Source organism: Anabrus simplex, chromosome 5, assembly GCF_040414725.1.
Source record: "Anabrus simplex isolate iqAnaSimp1 chromosome 5, ASM4041472v1, whole genome shotgun sequence".
NCBI lineage: Eukaryota > Metazoa > Arthropoda > Insecta > Orthoptera > Tettigoniidae > Anabrus > Anabrus simplex.
Genome location: NC_090269.1, coordinates 379,042,180 through 379,061,535, shown reverse-complemented (window position 1 = coordinate 379,061,535; position 19,356 = coordinate 379,042,180). Strand labels below are relative to the sequence as shown.

General features: G+C 39.4%; 1 protein-coding gene across 1 annotated transcript in view; it reads right to left on the bottom strand.

Annotated features, from left to right (window-relative positions):
- cactin (cactin, spliceosome C complex subunit) overlaps positions 1–19,356 on the bottom strand; it is a 197,070-nt gene that overhangs the window by 138,085 nt on the left and 39,629 nt on the right. Inside the window, exon 6 of the mRNA XM_067147717.2 lies at positions 10,556–10,673. Coding sequence (XP_067003818.1) covers positions 10,556–10,673 — 118 coding nt within the window. The remainder of the gene's footprint in view (positions 1–10,555; positions 10,674–19,356) is intronic.

Here is a 19,356-nt window from a genome sequence, read left to right as displayed (position 1 = left end):
GTATGAGAATGCCTACTGAAAAAGAATGTACCAAAATCATTAATTAAAAGATAAAAATGTAATATCATGAGAGTAAAAGCAGTGTACAAGTGGGGAGTGGTGACTCTGAAACATTTTATAAGTTACAAAAAAAGGTCTCAAGCAAGGAAGTTCACTGTTGCCATTATTGTTTATTATATCGATGGATGAAATCATAAAACGTGTAAAACAGAGTATCAGTTGTGATCAAGTGAATGCTTTGGTATTTGCAGATGATGTGGTGTGTCGTGACAGACAGGATTTGAGCTTATAGGTGAGCTCTTAGGAAAGGTCAGATTGGTTGGAAGGTTGTTTGGATCATTCCTGAGCGGTTGGAACGTGTAGGTTGGGAAGTTTCAACTAAGGTGCAGATCAGGAGGAAGACGAAGAAGTGGATTTCCACGAAGTTAATATATTCTGATACTGAAGGTTGACTACAATATGTACACTATGTACATTTGAAATAAAGACTTAATGTTGGCAAGTCTTGAGCGAGAAGTCTGTCTACTAGTCGTCCGTTGAAGTATATAATACTTATTATTATTATTACTGATTGCGTAATCGTCCTACCGACCGGCAGGGATTCTGCTGACAACTGGTCCGCGAAGTGAATAGTAGAAGCCCTGAATAATGGCTTCCTTGCCCTTATATAGCCTCCGGGGCCAACGCCCAATGTTCTCGAAGCTTGTGGTAACCTGCGTACGTGACTGCCTCACTTTCCGTGATTCTGGCCAATCAGAGCCCGTATCCAAGAGACCTTTCTAGTATATTCCTACTGCGTCTCTGCTGCTGAACCATGCCCTGTCAACATGAGTCACTTCCTGTATGACAAACTTCTCTGCTACTCAAGATTTCCTAACATGCAAGAAATATGATTTCCACTCTTACTGACTATTCAGTTCCATGAATATAATTATTTTACATCTTTTAATTATTATCAGGTACGTCCATTAGGTATGCTTATACCTGACTCCTAGCCTCTTATGACAGGCTAATTCCTAATACATCAGGTACAGCTATTCCTCCTACGTTCCCTGGGTTCGATCCTCGGAGGGAATAGCAGTCCTGGGTTCAAGTCCCTGGGAGGACACGACAGGTGATTTCGGGAAAGGGAGAAAAGGAAGTACAAAGAAATGAAATGGCGTATGGCTTTTAGTGGAGTGTCTGAGGACATGTTCGGCTCGCCAGGTGCAGGTCTTTTGATTTGACTCCCGTAGGTGACCTGCGCTTCTTGATGAAGATGACACATACACCCAGTCCTCATGCCAGTGAAATTAACCAATGATGATTAAAATTCCCCATCCTGCTGGGAATCGAACCAGGGACCCCTGTGACCAAAGGCCAGCATGCTAACCATTTAGCCATGGAGCCAGACAGTACAAAGGAGACTTGACATTTGGAATGAAAATCTAAAGGAGTTTGGAATGGTAATTAGTAAACAGAAAACTGTAGTAATGCACTGTGGAAAAGAGAAAAATGAGAAGCCAAGTGAACATAGAAGGAGAACAGATAATGTGGAACAGTTTACAGTGGAACCTCGATCATCCGTTCCCTGAAAATACGTTTTCCCGGAATATGCGTTCAAATTACGTGGTCCCGCGAGCATCGTAATTAAATCACGTTGTAAAAGTCCCGCATTATCCGTTCCTCGAAGAAACGATTTCCCGGATCAACCATCCAGAAATTCCAGTCCCATCAACGCTAAATCCTCATCAATCGTTTTTTAATAAACTGTATCTCACGAAAGGACAGCTATGGTATATTTATGGATCACTGCGATAATTAAAGTAAGTAGGGCCTACTACTAGTACTTGGTATTATAAATTTACTTATTCGGAACAAATATTATAGATTCCCTATGGGAACTGACATCTGTATCATCTGATGGCCAAGCAAGCATCAATTTTTAGTAGTGAGACAGAGTGTCTCATAGTGCATTGGCACTGCCGGTGGCTACAATTAGCCTACGCAGTGGCCTCCACGGTATGCACTAGCCATACGTCTTGGTAGGTGTGCTAGGTACCAACTGATGAGCCCAGCCTAGCACACGAGGGCGAAACACTGACAACCAGGAATGAGTTCGCTGGAAATTTTATAATGTCCAATAACGGACCATTTATATTGGTATTATACAGACTAGAAACACTGGTAACTAATAAGAGACAAGATAGTAAGATCCAAACAGCAGAAATGAAATTTTTAAGAACATCGGTTAAAAAGACAAGGAGAGATAGAATACAAAATATTAAAATCAGAGAAGAGCTAAATATAGAACCATTAGTACAGAAGATACAGAAAGCAAGATTGAGATGGTTCAGAAATGTAAATAATAATACGTTTATTGCAGCCAATGGCCATAGAGAAACTTACATACTGTATATAAGTAGATGATTACAAATTACAATTTCATTAAATAATTCTCAGTCTGCACAGTATTAACTCTCTTCCGAGCAGAATTTCTTAAGCGACATACGCCGGTTCTCACAAAATTGCACGTGGTATTGATCGCATAGCTTGCCACAAAAGGAACAACTACAATCTTCACATGGTTCATGGAATCGATCCGTGCAACAGACTTTGAAATGAAAGCCGTGGATCACGAACCTTGTCAGAAGGTGCCTCAGCTCGTAGTTCGCTTCCTTCCAGTCATTTGACATCATCGCGTCTGTGCTGTAGAAGTCAATCCAAATGTCTTTCTTTTTCCTCTGGTGTTCAGAGACTATTTCTTCATAAGCTGGCATGGATGGCAGTCCAAACTGTAGGCAGAGATTTTCCAAAAGCATCGTTTCACTGCACAACTTGTAGATCAATCTGGATGGGGAAAATTTGGAGACGCCGAGGACTATCTTCATATACGTGGCCTAAACATTTTCGATGTCCTTCAAGTTTGCTTTTGTAAGGCATTCCCAGATTAACTGTAAGCCATACATAGCTACGGGTATGACCTTAAATTTAAATAGTTCCATTGCTGTTCGGAGTGAAATCTTCCCGATATGTCTGATATCATTTATTGCAATCAGAGATGCGGCCACTCTATCTTTAACATGTGCAGAAAATGTTCTCCCCTGTGCCTGAAGTGTTATTCCCAAATATTTGAATCTGTTCACATTGCTTAATGGTTGCTGGCCCAAGTATATTACGTTCTCCTTTCTTGAAGGTCATTTTCACCGTTTTCAGCCTGTTGAGTTGGAGATAGTTGTCATTCGCCAAGTCCACTAGGCGATCGAACGCTTTTTGTAGCGAAGTGATCGATGTTGAAACCAGGGCCGTATCATCCACATACAGGTATACCTTTACGTCTTCTGTCTTCATTGCCTGCACCACGTCGTATGCAGCAATGTTGAATAGGAGGGAGCTAAGTGGGTCCCCTTGTAAAACTCCTGTCATCTGGTCGATCGGGTCAGAGGTAATAAGTGCATCGTCCACTTCAATATAGTTCCTCGAAAGTATATTTTTCACCAGAATAGTATATGAGTTCTCTTCTCCTACGAGCTGCACGAGTTTCATCATTAGCTTCGTTCTGTTGATAGTGTCGAATGCCTTGGTATAATCAACGAAGATAACGTGTAGTTTCCGTTTTGGATGTCGAAGGGCCTCATTTATGTCGTTCTGTAGACATTCTACTGCTTGGATTGTCGAACGACATTTCCTAAAACTGAACTGTTCTTCTGGGATACACTTGTCCACTATGGCTGTCAGTTTCAAGGTCAGAAGTTTTGCCAGGGCTTTATATAATGTACATTCTAACGCTATACCTCTGTAGGAATCAGGATTACTCGGGTCCCCTCTACCCTAATACAGTGTTTTAACCCTCGAAATCCTCCACTTGTCCGGAATTCTCCCCTGCTGGAGACATTCACTGAACAGCACAGTCCATGCCTTTGCTAATATTTGAGCTGAACTCTGCAGGTACTCACTAAAAATCAAATCATGTCCACAGGCTTTATTGGGTTTCAGTGTTGCAATTACTTCTACTATCTCTTCTTGAGTGAATGACTCAGTGCTTCTCACATTTCCTTGGCCAACAGTAGCATTGCAAGTCTAGTGTCTTTAGACTGTAACATTTTACTGAAGTGGTCGTGCCAGATCTCTATTGGAATGTCTCTCGGGAAGGTTGGATTCCTCGGCTTGAAGACCTTGAAGGGGTTCTTCTTAGCTTCATCTACAAGCTTCTCCACTGTTTCCTCAAAATATTTCCTTTTTGTTTCTCTGATCAGTGCTTTGTAGCTCTGTCTTTTCCTGGAGTATTCGCACAGAGAGGCTTCACAGGGTGACATTAACGCTGCGTGTAGCTATAGAATCGTTGTTTTCCTGGACTGGTAACAGGCTGCGTTGAACCAGGGGTTGGCTTTCCTCTTAAATGCCGGTACTACTGTCGTTGTGCTGAGTATGATGTCTTCTAGTTTCTGAAGAGTGGTGTCTATGTGTCCATGCTGTATGAGCTGTATTGCTTCTGTGACCAAAGGGGTGGATTCCTCGATCATTTGTACATGGTGGAACTTCCGCAATTTTGGCCGATAGGTATCGTTGTCCGACGGTATCTTTTTCAGAGATACTAGGATTCAAGGATCCGATCCTTGGGAGGAAACTATGACCGAGAATATCAGAACAATGACATGGAATATAAAAGGTGCAGTGAATGCTCTAAGCATGCCCCCAATTGATGAACTCAAAGACTGATATTATTCAGAAATGTAAAAAGAATGGGAAAGGAATGGGTAGCAAGAAGGGAATTGGAAAGAGAAGTTAAGGGAAAGAGACCAGTTGGAAGACCAAGAAGAAGGTGGATGGATCAGATTTGAAAGGACATTAGAGAAGCTGGATTGAATGTGGCGGAAGTAATGGAGGAGGAAAAGTGCAAGAACAGAGAGGAGTGGAGGAGGCTTGTTAACCACATCCGGGCGACTGGAGTGGGACAATGATGATGATGATGCCTCCCTAAAAGATTGATATCGTTTCTTAGTTGAACTCATTACGAACACCGCTAAAATGACTAAATCGCTTACAAATTCGTCACAAATTCCACAAGTTTCAGAACTACCGCCAATGATACTCACACCCACACACAAACAAAACCTTTCAGCTGCTACGAAGCATGACGCAGTTACTAAAGTTGGTATATATAAAGTCACAGCCGGCTACTATTCACTGATTTCTTTTCTTCAAAATCACAGCCTGCTACTTGTTTGGGAACATCTCAGTGAATGAAGTAGCAGATGAGATCGAACAGGTGACAAAAGCAAAGTGATAATCGATAATGTGACTATCGATACATTTACTGGTTGAATTTCAAACACTGCATCTCATATTACCAGCTACTATTGAAAGTCAAACAAATCGGATTTGACTGCAGAAAGCGAAAACAAGCGCGGATATTCAAAATCCGTATAATAACATTGTTCATCCGTACAACCGTAGAACACACTCAAAATCCGAACATTTTATGGAAAAACCGGAATACTTGGCAGGTATGCTACACTAACTGATAAGATCTTCAAAGTGTTAACAATGCAGTTTGAAATCTGCTAACATAGATGCCAAAATACAGTACGAACTCAGATGTGCTGGTGCAGCCTTCGGCAGTCTCCTCAAGAGTGTCTTCCACAATCATGACCTCAGTATCCGGACCAAAAATATCACACACACACAAAATTAAGTTACATATATAAAAATCATAAAACAAACTTTCATGACCACTAAATGCCATTATAATATATTAGGGATATTAGCCATACTGAAGAGGAATGGGCGAACTTCAAACAAGGAAAGGTAAAACGTGCAGAAGATACATGCGGCAGAGTATCAGGGAAAAAGAAGGAAAAGGATACACCCTGGAGGAATAACAAAGTAAAGGATGCAGTGAAAGAAAAAGGAAAAAAAAACATGGAGGAGCTGGATAGGATGCTGAAATATGGAAAGTAGGCAAAAGTATCATGAAGCAAAGAAAGCATGTCACAAGATTATACAGGAAGAGAAACAGAAGTGCTGGGGAAACTTCACAGAAACCTTGTAGAGGATGCTAAAGTAAGAAAGTGTTTTATGGATTGGCTAAAAGCAAAATAAACAGGAAAGAAGATACAAAATTTGTAACGACATATACAGGACAAATTTTGACACAATGAGAGGATAACCTCCAGTGATGGGAGGAGGGAGGTGGCTACGAAGATGATAAAGGCAGCAGGACCAGGAGGGTTACATTAGATACAGTAAAACCTCATTAAGACGTTTCTGCAGGTGATAACAAAAATGAACGTGTTAAGCGAGAAAACGTACTACTGAATATATGAATAAATACTATCCAACAGGGATATGGAAACACTAGATATGATTTATTCTGACATGAGGGCATTTTACGTCATGTGTCCGAGGGTACAGTGAAAACTATATCTACCATTTCTAAAGATGAGAAGAAAGTATTAAAAGGTGTGAAAAACACGAGAGAACAAATATGGAAACCTTTTCTGCTGGGATTTATAAAACAACAAGTGCACTGAAAGGTGTGGAAAACACCAAACAACAAATGTGAAAACATATGCATGGGGACCAATAAAAATATCCAAGTAAGGTTTCACTCGACCATGTGCGACCGGGAGGAATCAGGAGGCATGACTTTGACTGCCATTTTGAAAAACTTTGACCAAGCAGAAGGATCAAGTTGAAACTCGAAGGTGCGAGTTCAACAATCGCGACCTCCGCGCGCTTAAAGATGCAGATGCCAGTCCACTTTCTGAAAGATTTTAGTTTTGTCTTCATTAGTAAGGAATTTCAAGACCTTTTCCGTATCCATAACTAGGCTATCACAAGACAAATACCGGTATGCACCACGCTAGTCAAATTCACACGATTATGTCCCTAATCCAGATATAGGCTACTGTATCACACGACAAAACTTCACCGAACTCAACATAAAATAAATTTCTAACTTCCGAATGGAATCTGAAATACAAGCACAAATAGGCTCTCTTTTTCCATAATCATGCAACTGTGGCGACGCCTCTTACCCAAATTGTAAATCACGTTTCTTTCACAAGGGATGACAAATAACATTTTCAGGGCTGGGAAAAATGTGGTCGTACTCATAGTAAGCAGTAATAGCGAAAATTTGTAATGCGATAGATATGTTTATATGTTCCTAATCCAGATATAGGCTACCATATCATGCAACAAATAATTGCTACACTTCACTGTACTACTCAAGACAAAATAAATTTCTAAAATCTGAATGGAATGCGAAATACAAGCACAAATATACACACTGTGTTATTCAGCAATCTTGCTGCTAACTGGCAAGCAAAACTGAACATTCCTGAGGGTAACGGCTTGCTCCCCCATCGTGCAACTTATTCTGTTAAGTTCAGGAATCTAAGGCCTTTTCCCGTAATCACGCAACTGTGGCGACGGATCTTACCCAATTTAGAAATCACGCTTGTTTCAAAAGGGACATCAAATAACATTTTCAGGGCTAGGAAAAATGTGATTTACCGGGCGAGTTAGCCGTGCGCGTAGAGGCGCGCGGCTGTGAGCTTGCATCCGGGAGATAGTAGGTTCGAATCCCACTATCGGCAGCCCTGAAGATGGTTTTCCGTGGTTTCCCATTTTCACACCAGGCAAATGCTGGGGCTGTACCTTAATTAAGGCCACGGCCGCTTCCTTCCAACTCCTAGGCCTTTCCTATCCCATCGTCGCCATAAGACCTATCTGTGTCGGTGCGACGTAAAGCCCCTAGCAAAAAAGTGATCGTACTAAGAGGTAATAGGGAAAATTTGTGACGCGATAAGTAGGGTATTTTTATATATAGATTTAATGAGAATCGGGATTTAATTTATGATGTACTAAGCGGAAAAATGTGTTAATGAGGAACGCATTAACAAAGTTTCACTGTATATAGATTATTTTGAGGGATATGGAAGAAAAAAGAAGTACCAGAAGATTGGAGGAAGGGTCTGACAATCCCAGTATTCAAGAAGGATGATAAGAAAGAATGTACCAACTATAGGGGAGTCACCCTCATTTCACATGTAGCAAAGATCTATGAGAAGATATTAGAGGAAAGACTGAAGATGAAATTAGAACAGGAAATGGAAGAAGACTAGCTGCTATTGGACTGTCTATACCTGTGAGCACAGCTGAATGTGAAAGGTGATTTTCAGCTTTGAAGAGAGTTAAAACCTGTTTGAAGAATCGTTTGAAGCAGACCACACTCAACAATTTGATGCTGATTTCACTAGAGGGACCAGACTCAACAGAATTCAATAATTTAAGAGCTGCAGACAACTAGGCCTCAAAGGAGAAAAGAAGAGTCAACATATAATGCGTCAAACTAAAGGTAAATTTCAATTTTGTAATGGTAGAAAAAGAAATATTTTCTCTTGTTCATGATAACAACACTGAAATAGTTCAATTTTGCAGTTAATGTTTACCAGTCTGATATTACTGTTAATGCCTAAGGGGAATACATTGAAATTTTCTCATTCATTTTTAAAGTAGTATTCCCCCACCTGGCTACTCATTCATACCACCCGGCTGAGAAAAATTTCTGGGGAGAACACTGTATCCCCTATACTCTTCGTTAATCATGGATGAAATCCACAAGAGTGTACAAGAAAAAATACGAAGCAAAGAGACAAAAGCCTTACTCTTTGCAGATGACATACTAATGTGGGGAGAAGATGAAATGGAAGTACAAGTTAAAGTATGGAATCAGGATATAGAGGAATATGGAATGAAAATGAGTGTGGAGAAGAGTACGACAGTAGTGATGACGAGAGGTAATAAAGAAGGAATTTAAAAGTAAATGGAAGACCATTAGAAGTTGTGAAAAGCTTCAAATAATTAGGGAGTATACTTGCAGAAGATGGGAAAATAAACAAAGAAATCGGAAAGAGAATCCAACAAGCCAATGGGTTTTACCAAGGTATGACAGGTATAGTGTGGAACAGGGACGTCCTAGAGAAATGCAAGAAAATTCTGTACTCAATGTATTACACACCAGTTTTGACATATGCAGTGGGCACATGGACAATAACAAAACAGGACGAAGGTGGAATCCAAGCAGCTGAGATGAAATTCCTTAGAGGAATAATTGGGAAGACACAAGGATAAGATCAGAAACCTAGAAATCAGAGAGAGAATTGCATTTCTTAAACTGCAGAACAAGATAGAGACCAGTAAACTGAAATGGTATGGATGAAGATAAGAGTTCCAAAGTGAGTATTTACAGACAAATAGGAAGAAGACAATGGGGAGGTCAAGAAAGAAGTGGATGGATACGGCGAAGGAGAGTATAGAGAAGAGAGAAGTAAAAGTAGAAGAAATACTGGAGGAAGGGAGTGGTGGAGAGATAAACAACTGCGGATGTCCTCGATTCACAACCCGATCCAGAAGACCGGAAACTGGAAATGAAGAAGAAGAAGGCATGATGTGTCTTCAGAGCAATAAGAACAAAAACATTCAATGGCAATTATCACTCCACAGTAACTAGGTTCAAGACAGAAAGACCCTGTTAGAAGTGTAGTTCATTCTAGGGACTTTATTTACTGCTTTTTTAAAACATTCTTTCCATTGATAATGAAGCACTTTCTAAGGTCCCTATTTACGGCTAAAGTACATATAATTAGAAGCTATTTGCACCATAAGACGTGTGTGGGTTCTAATCCCCGAACACATGGATACAAGTTCACAATGTGTGATGATGGGCAGTTTGCATCTTCATTTATTTGCATGCACTGTCCTTGGTCAAGGAATTAGGTATTCCTTACCTCAGAGGTGAAGATTATTATGTGAATGTATGTATCTCAGTGTGAAGACTGCATGTTGTGTGTTGTACGTGATGATGATGATGATAATAATAATAATAATAATAATAATAATAATAATAATAATAATAATAACAACAACAATAATAATAATAACAACAATAATAAAAATCGTATGGCCTCAGCTACCGTGTGCAGACATTTCAATTTGACGCCATCTGGCTGTCTGCTCGTGAAACCTCGTGTTGGTGCATTTTGAATTACACTACGGAGTCTGTTCATGGCTTAACATTCCTGTCCAACAGATAACTACTATCAACAGGGTCGTATGCCTTCACTCCATATGAGCACTGCGGAGATGTTTGGAACTGAATCCAAGCTTTTGGCATGCAATCTAGTGATTAGGAATTGTACACCACCACCTCTCCTACCCTGCCAGCCAACATTCTGATGGTGAAAAATTTTTCAAACCGTCTAACCACTGTGTCAGATCATAAAAACTTGATACTTTAACGATCATGACCACCAGGCGGTTATCTATGAAATGCAATTTATCACATTTTCAGTTTCGATAGTGTACGTAGGGACAGTAGAAATGATGCACATTTTTCATACATCTAATGCTGTCACTATCAATGATGATCACAAAGGTATAGTAGGAAGCTTATCTATAATGATTCCGGGATAAACCATCATTTCTGATAAAAGTTTTATGAAGAGGATTTGAAAGTTATAAATCAGCACAGAATTGTTTTATAAAGTTAAAAAGAATCTTAACTTACCAGCTTCATATGCACTCTGCTTCTCCAGTTTTCTCAGCTTATGAAGTTCGTCTTCCACAATTACAGTTATGTCATTCCAATAATCCAAATTCTTGCCTCGTTCCAGTTCTTTATAAACCTGTTTGAAAGTACTTCATTAATGCATATACCAGCTTGTAGAATAGCCATGCTTCAAGAAAAGAAAAAGATGGAATATTTAAAGAGAAATAGACAAAGTGAACAGTCAATATCAGTGTACATAATGAAAAATTCATTTATAAAATTCAAAATTAAATAATATCATTTGAAAAACAGAAATTATGCCACAAAAACCAACACAATTAAAAGAAGTTACCATAAATGGTAATAAAATCAAAATAGTAACTCAATTTAAATATCTTGGAGATGTAATTGCAGTTCAAGTCCCTGGAGTAGTAGTAGTAGTTTTGATAGAAATATTTGAGAAATTATTGTAGACAACCTCGTATTTTTCAGTAGGCCTAATTAAGGACACATTTATTCTCCGTCCCGTGGAGTAGGGAAAATAATAGTAATCCACCAGCTGTAATAATCACATAACCACATTTCAGTAGAAATGTAGTGAAGATAAGGTATAATATATTAGATAGTATCTTGCCAGTTATATTCGTGTTTTTCTTCGTGTACGGCAATCCTTTCGATACTTAAGCATTAAACCAAACGCAGTGTAGTGTAGTGTAGATACATTGTAGTATAGATACAGTACATTTAGATAGTGCCGTATCTTGCCTGCTATATTCGCGTTATCTTTCGTGTGTATCTATTAGACTGTAATACTAATAATAATTTGTCTAAGCACTTAGCTTCGTTGGTAATCTTTGAGTACAGTAGTTCTTGCAAATTTCATTTCTGTTTGTGCTTAGTACTGACATACGGTACCGGTATCGTAATTAGGATACGTCTGAAAGTAGTTTTTTTTTTTGCTAGTTGCTTTACGTCGCACCGACACAGATAGGTCTTATGGCGACGATGGGACAGGGAAGGGCTAGGAATGGGAAGGAAGCGGCCGTGGCCTTAATTAAGGTACAGCCCCAGCATTTGCCTGGTGTGAAATTGGGAAACCACGGAAAACCATTTTCAGGCTGCCGACAGTGAGGTTCGAACCTACTATCTCCTGAATACTGGATACTGGCCGCACTTAAGCGACTGCAGCTATCAAGCTCGGTTGAAAGTAGTTTAAAAATGACTGTAGTGTACTGTACTGTACAGCAGTATACGAGTAATATCCTATTAGAATTTAGTGTGCTTATTTTTATTATTGTAAAATATTTGTGTAGTACTGGTGTAGTAGAGGTATCCATAGAAACTCATATTAAAATACTGTTGTTGTAATTAGGATAGGCTTAATTGCAGTTTGGAATTGTGTAGTTCTTGTGTATTCAGTAAGTCACAGCAGTTTTTATCCTGTTAGGGGTTGAAGGATAAATAATAGAGTACGACTAAGTAGTGTTGTAGCGTAGTCGTAAATAAATTACCTTACAGTCGTGTGATCTTTGAGTACTATCCCAGACAATATATCCCTCTGTTCATTTTTTTTTTTTTTTTTTTGCAAATAATTTTATTTTCATTTCCCCCCCCATGAAAAATGGCTAAGGAGCGCGAGTGTACGAACTGTGGGTGTGGCGAGGCATTGAGGGGTATGAGGGAGGAGTTGGAAAGTTTGAGAGAGATAATTAGGATTCTCACATAAATAGGAAGGAAGATAGGACTCCCTCAAACAATGTACAGGTTACAGTAGGTGTACAAGAGGGAGGGGAAGGAAAGGGGGGAATTGTAGAAGACAGGTGGTCTAATGTTCTAAGGGGAAGGAGATTGCAGGCTAAGGGCTCCATTCAGGATCAGAATTCTGGGCAGGTGTCTGTGCGAAATTGGTACGAGTCACTCCAGGTAGAAAAACAGAGGGAAGATGAGGGACAGGGAACTGTTGGTGAGATGTGTGGAAGTAAGAGGAAGGGAAAAGGTAGGAAAGGGAAATGTAGAGTAGAGGAAAGGAAAAGAAAAGACAGGTGGAACAGGCTCATGGGAAGGAGAAAAGGGAGGAGGAATTAGCTTCTGCAGCTATCAGGAAAGATAGGGCTGACCAGGAGGGGAGGGGATCAAATGAGGTGGGTAGGGTTGAGGCTCTGGTCATGAGGGATTCCATCGTTAGACACGTGGGGAAAGTGTGTGGAGGAAAGGGTACCAGAGTAGTGTGTTATCCAGGAATTAGGTTGAGGCAGATGTTGAGGAAAGTAGAAGAGAGGGAGGAGGGGAAGGAGAAGGTGGTAGTGTTTCACGTTGGTACCAACAACGTAAGGCAAGCTGATATAAGTACCAACATAGTTGGAGATGTACGAGATCTGGTAAATGCAGCACGGGTGAACTTTAAGAAAGCGGAGATTGTTATTAGTGGAATACTGTGTAGAAGGGATACTGATTGGAGGGTGATTGGGGATTTAAATGAGACTATGGAGTGGGTATGTGGGAAACTGGGAGTGAAATTTCTAGATCCTAATGGGTGGGTAGGAGATAGGGATCTGCACTCAGATGGCCTTCATTTAAACCGCAGTGGTACGTATAAGTTAGGAAATTTGTTTGGAAGGGTAATAGGGAGGTACATTCAGGGAAACGGGATGGCCTAGGGAGCGGTGATAAGGGAACAGGGAACTGGAAATCAAGTAGGGATGACATAAAATTGTTAGTTGAACTGTAGAAGTATTGTAAAGAAAGGAATAGAATTAAGTAATTTAATAGATATATATTTACCAGATATTGTAATAGGAGTTGAATCATGGCTGAGAAATGATATAATGGATGCAGAAATTTTCTCACGGCACTGGAGTGTGTATCGTAGAGATAGGATAGGAAGGGTGGGAGGAGGAGTCTTCATTCTGGTGAAAGAAGAATTTGTAAGCTACGAGAAGTTAAAGATGAGACACATGAAATTCTAGGTGTAAGGCTCATTTCTAAAGATAATAGGCAAGTTGATATGTTTGGAGTGTACAAATCGGGAAAGGGTAGCACTGACGCGGATTCGGAATTATTTGATAGGATAGTCAGCTATGTGCGAAACGGCATGGAAAGAAATGTGATTGTAGCGGGAGATCTGAATTTGCCAGATGTCAATTGGGAAGGAAATGTGAACGACAGGAAGCATGACCAAAAAATGGCAAATAAGTTAATATGGGAAGGACAGCTGATTCAAAAAGTGATGGAACCAACCAGAGGGAAAAATATCCTGGATGTGGTGCTGATAAAACCAGATGAGATCTATAGGGAAACTGAAGTAATAGATGGTATTAGTGATCAAGAAGCTGTTTTTGTGGTAGTTAAAAACAAATGTGATAGAAAGGAAGGTCTTAAAAGTAGGACTATTAGGCAGTACCATATGGCTGATAAAGCAGGCATGAGGCAGTTTCCAAAAAGTAACTATGATCGGTGGAAAACGGTAAATAAAAATGTAAACAGACTCTGGGATGGGTTTAAAGAAATTGTTGAGGAATGCGAAAACAGGTTTGTACCTTTAAGGGTGGTAAGGAATGGTAAAGACCCACCTTATTTTAATAGAGAAATAAAGAGACTAAGAAGCAGGTGCAGACTGGAAAGAAATAGAGTTAGAAATGGCTGTGGAAGTAAGGAGAAATTGAAGGAACTTACTAGAAAATTGAATCTAGCAAAGAAGACAGCTAAGGATAACATGATGGCAAGCATAATTGGCAGTCATACAAATTTTAGTGAAAAATGGAAGGGTATGTTTAGGTATTTTAAGGCAGAAACAGGTTCAAAGAAGGACATTCCAGGAATAATTAATGAACAAGGGGAGTGTGTATGTGAGGATCTTCAAAAGGCAGAAGTATTCAGTCAGCAGTATGTAAAGATTGTTGGTTACAAGGATAATGTCGAGATAGAGGAGCAGACTAAGGCCAAAGAAGTAATAAAATTTACATATGATAACAATGACATTTACAATAAGATACAAACGTTGAAAACTAGAAAAGCGGCTGGAATTGATCAGATTTCTGGAGATATACTAAAGACAATGGGTTGGGATATAGTACCATATCTGAAGTACTTATTTGATTATTGTTTGGTCAGAGGAGCTATACCAGGTGAATGGAGAGTTGCTATTGTAGCCCCTGTGTATAAAGGAAAGGGTGATAGACATAAAGCTGAAAATTAGAGGCCAGTAAGTTTGACATGCATTGTATGTAAGCTTTGGGAAGGAATTCTTTCTGATTATATTAGACATGTTTGTGAAATTAATAACTGGTTCGATAGAAGACAGTTCGGTTTTAGGAAAGGTTATTCCACTGAAGCTCAACTTGTAGGATTCCAGCAAGATATAGCAGATATCTTGGATTCTGGAGGTCAAATGGACTGTATCGCAATTGACCTGTCTAAAGCATTTGATAGGGTGAATCATGGGAGACTACCGGCAAAATTGAGTACAATTGTACTAGACAAAAGAGTGACTGAATGGGTTGCCATATTTCTAGAAAACAGATCTCAGAGAATTAAAGTAGGTGAAGCTTTATCTGACCCTGTAATAATTAAGAGGGGAATTCCTCAAGGCAGTATTATCGGACCTTTATGTTTTCTTATATATATAAATGATATGAGTAAAGGAGTGGAATCGGAGGTAAGGCTTTTTGCGGATGATGTTATTCTTTATAGAGTGATAAATAAGTTACAAGATTGTGAGCAACTGCAACGTGACCTCGAAAATGTTGTGAGATGGACAGCAGGCAATGGTATGTTGATAAACGGGGTTAAAAGTCAGGTTGTGAGTTTTACAAATAGGAAAAGTCCTCTCAGTTTTAATTACTGCGTTGATGGGGTGAAAGTTCCTTTTGTAAGTATCTAGGTGTTAATATAAGGAAAGATCTTCATTGGGGTAATCACATAAATGGGATTGTAAATAAAGGGTACAGATCTCTGCACATGGTTTTGAGGGTGTTTAGGGGTTGTAGTAAGGATGTAAAAGAGAGGGCATATAAGTCTCTGGTAAGACCCCAACTAGAGTAAGGTTCCAGTGTATGGGACCCTCACCAGGATTACCTGATTCAAGAACTGGAAAAAATCCAAAGAAAAGCAGCTCGATTTGTTCTGGGCGATTTCCGACAAAAGAGTAGTGTTATAAAAATGTTGCAAAGTTTGGTTCGGGAAGAACTGAGAGAAAGAAGAAGAGCTGCTTGACTAAGTGGTATGTAGATGTTGATTCCCATAGGGAACCTAAAATATTTGTCCTGAATGAGTAAATTTATAATACCAATATAATGGTCCGTTATTGGACATTATAAATTTTCCAGCTAACTCATTCTTGGTTGCCTGTGTTTTGCCCTCGTGTGCTCCATGTTATGCACTAGCCTTGCGTCTTGGGTGGTGTGCTAAGTCCCAACTGACGAGCCTAACTTAGCACACGAGGGCGAAACGCAGGCAACCAAGAATGAGTTAGCTGGAAAATTTATAATGTCCAATAACGGACCATTATATTGGCATTATAAATTTACTCATTCAGGACAAATATTTTAGGTTCCCAATGGGAATCAACATCTACATCATGTGATGGCCAGGCAGGCATCTATTTTTGGAAATTAAACTTAGCTCTCATAGTGCATTGGCACTGCTGGTGGCTTCAAATAGCCTATGCAGTGGCCTCCACGGTATGCACTAGCCTTGCGTCTTGGGTGGTGTGCTAAGTCCCAACTGATGAGCCTAACTTAGCACACAAGGGCGAAACGCAGGCAACCAAGAATGAGTTAGCTGGAAAATTTATCCCTTTCCCACCTGAAGAATTTTTTTTAGAAATTTTTGATTTTAACAGTATATTTGGGGTCAGAATAAGGTTTAGTACATGGGAAAAATATGCAAAAAATTCTTTCTCGACTCACCTTGTCACAATAGCACCAGCACAATTGTGGAGGTCAGGATTTAATTGAGTAAATATTACCTAAATTTGGAGCTCAAAACAAAGTAATACCAATGCTTGATTCGCAAACAGAAAAAATATTTCACTTAATCCAATCACTACAAATCAAATACAGCACACAAATAACATTTCTTTTGTAACTGTTCAGGTTTTTCCACCGCAAATTTAAATAATAAAAAATGAAATTTTAAAAAATTAAAAGAACAAAAATAGTCATTTACTTTCGTCCCAGAAGAACAAAGAACCTATCTCTGGACATGGTAGTACTGACTAATTTTAATTCAATGCCCTTCTGCCAATACATTGAAAGTCTAGGATGAGGGATGCAACCCATGTACAAATTAATGCCAAAAAACTTTTTTATCTCAACAGCTGTGGTGAGGAGAGACTTGCCAGTTTTGGCTACAGAATACATGTTTGTCTTTTCTGCAGCATTTTCAAAAAAATTATCACCGAAGTACTCTTGCAGGTATTGCAAAGGTGATAATATAGCAGGAGGGCTCTGGAAATATAAAACATGCATTATTACACTGTTCTTGTCTCTTTGGAAACATATCCAGGCTGATTAGAGTAATAAACATTTTACTTACTTGTAAGTTTCCATCAATGTCAGGGGTGGGATGCACCTTTTCAGAAAATTCCTTCTTTTTCCAAATAAGCTTACGTAATGGAGCTGTTGATTTGCATATTTCCGGCACATCTGATGTGACATCTTCTGTATCCCCTTCTACCTCACCCTCAGAAGAGATATTGGAAGCATGAGGATCATAACTTGGAGGAAATGAATCTTCAAATTCATCAACCTCACTAGACAGATCATCAACATCAGAGTTTTCAAGTAACTGTAAAATGTAGTCGTCATTCACTGAAATAAAACCAAATACATATTAACATTGTCATTTCAGTACCTACAACACACTTCATAAAAGTTCCGTAACGCATAATCCCAGAAAAAGTCACGGAAACAGCACTTATTATAACCGGCGCCATGAGGCTTGGATGCAGTCAACAAGCTTAACCTAGTTCTGACCAGCACAATCGTGCTACCCTAATTTGATGAGCTCGTAGCATATCATACAAAAATTATCTCTGGTTGATATTAGTTTTATTCCCTTCTGCAGTATTTTCACACTGTATTCAAATGAAGAAAAGACATATAGAGCAAGTAATAGTGATAAAAATCTAACTTACCTTCAGCACGCGCCATACTGTTGAACCAACGTGATGTTTACAAGACTCTTCTGCCATCTGAAGGTTGTAGTATGGAATTAAAAACAGATGAAATACGTTACGCGGGACCCGCACAAGCGATGTATTCCGTTCGGACGCGGTGAAAGAGTTTCATTCGCTCACAAGGATTTTTTTGAACTCAACCCGCACAATCGTGCTGGCTAGGTGGGAAAGGGTTATAATGTCCAATAACGGACCATTATATTGGTATTATAAATTTACTCATTCAGGACAAATATTTTAGGTTCCCTATAGGAATCAACATCTACATCATTTGATGGCCAGGCAGGCATCTATTTTTGGAAATGAGACATAGCTCTCATAGTGCATTGGCACTGCTGGTGGCTTCAAATTGACGTCAGAAAAGTTGAATGGCGCAGCCACGCGGTAGAATGTTGAAGCTGCAACATAGTGACTGGTGAGATTTATTTACATGGCTAAGCATTGACGTCGTGATGGAAACAGAAAAAAAAAATTGTGAAATTTGAGGAGGTACTGCTCTGTGTACGGTTGCAAATCGTATAAAACGGATGCGAAATCTCTTCACTACTTTCCTGTACAAAAAGTTCAGAGAGAAAGATGGGCTTCCGCACTGTCAATTGAAAAACGCGTTACGCGATACATGACAGTGTGCAGTCTGCATTCTCATGAAGACGACTTCTTTCCACAGCGTAGGTACTGGTACCGTTCATTGTACTAATTGATAGTTATTGTCTCTAATTTGTATTCACAAAGATTTAGCTACATCAAAAATACTGATAAACTTGTAGCCTAATACTTCTGTGCCGCACATAGAATGTAATCCGCTCTTTGTAAACTTCTTCATATGTGTAACAGCAGACAGTAAATTAACTATCTACATGTGAGTAATATCTTTAACTGGTGGTAATTAAGCACTGCATTTACATTGCTTATAAACTACTTCTATCAATGAAAGAAAATATGTATTATTTTGCCATCATAAATTAGCTCTTTTTTTTGCTAATTGTTTTACGTCACACCGACACAGATAGGTCTTATGGCGACGATGGGACAGGAAAGGTCTAGGAATGGGAAGGAAGCGGCCGTGGCCTTAATTAAGGTACAGCCCCAGCATTTGCCTGGTGTGAAAATGGGAAACCACGGAAAACCATCTTCAGGGCTGCCGACAGTGGGGTTCGAACCCACTATCTCCCGGATGCGAGCTCACAGCTGCACGCTCCTAACCGCACGGCCAACTCGCCCGGTCATCATAAATTAGAAGCCCTAACCTAATTATTTGGTACAATTGGACAAACCAAGTATTCTTCAACCCCAAACAGCTGTGACTGTAGAGGTTAGAGTACTCTTAAATTATAATTTTCAAATTATATGTTCTAACTTTTGTGCTGATGGTAAAAATGGAAGAACATTAAGATTATGTGGGCTGTTCCAACACAAGCCTGTATAAAGCCTAGGATTTATTTGCTTTACAACATTTACTTAGTAGAATTATTATTTTATTTCTTCCCCAAGATTACAGTTTACAAAACAGGTAACTCCCCCGTCACCTGGCTAAGGCTTTGGCATGGACCAAATCAACAAGAAATTACTCCATAACCTCTAATAGTGGAAAATTACAGTAGCTTAACTGTTAAGGTGAATTAGCGTGTCAACGGTAACATTT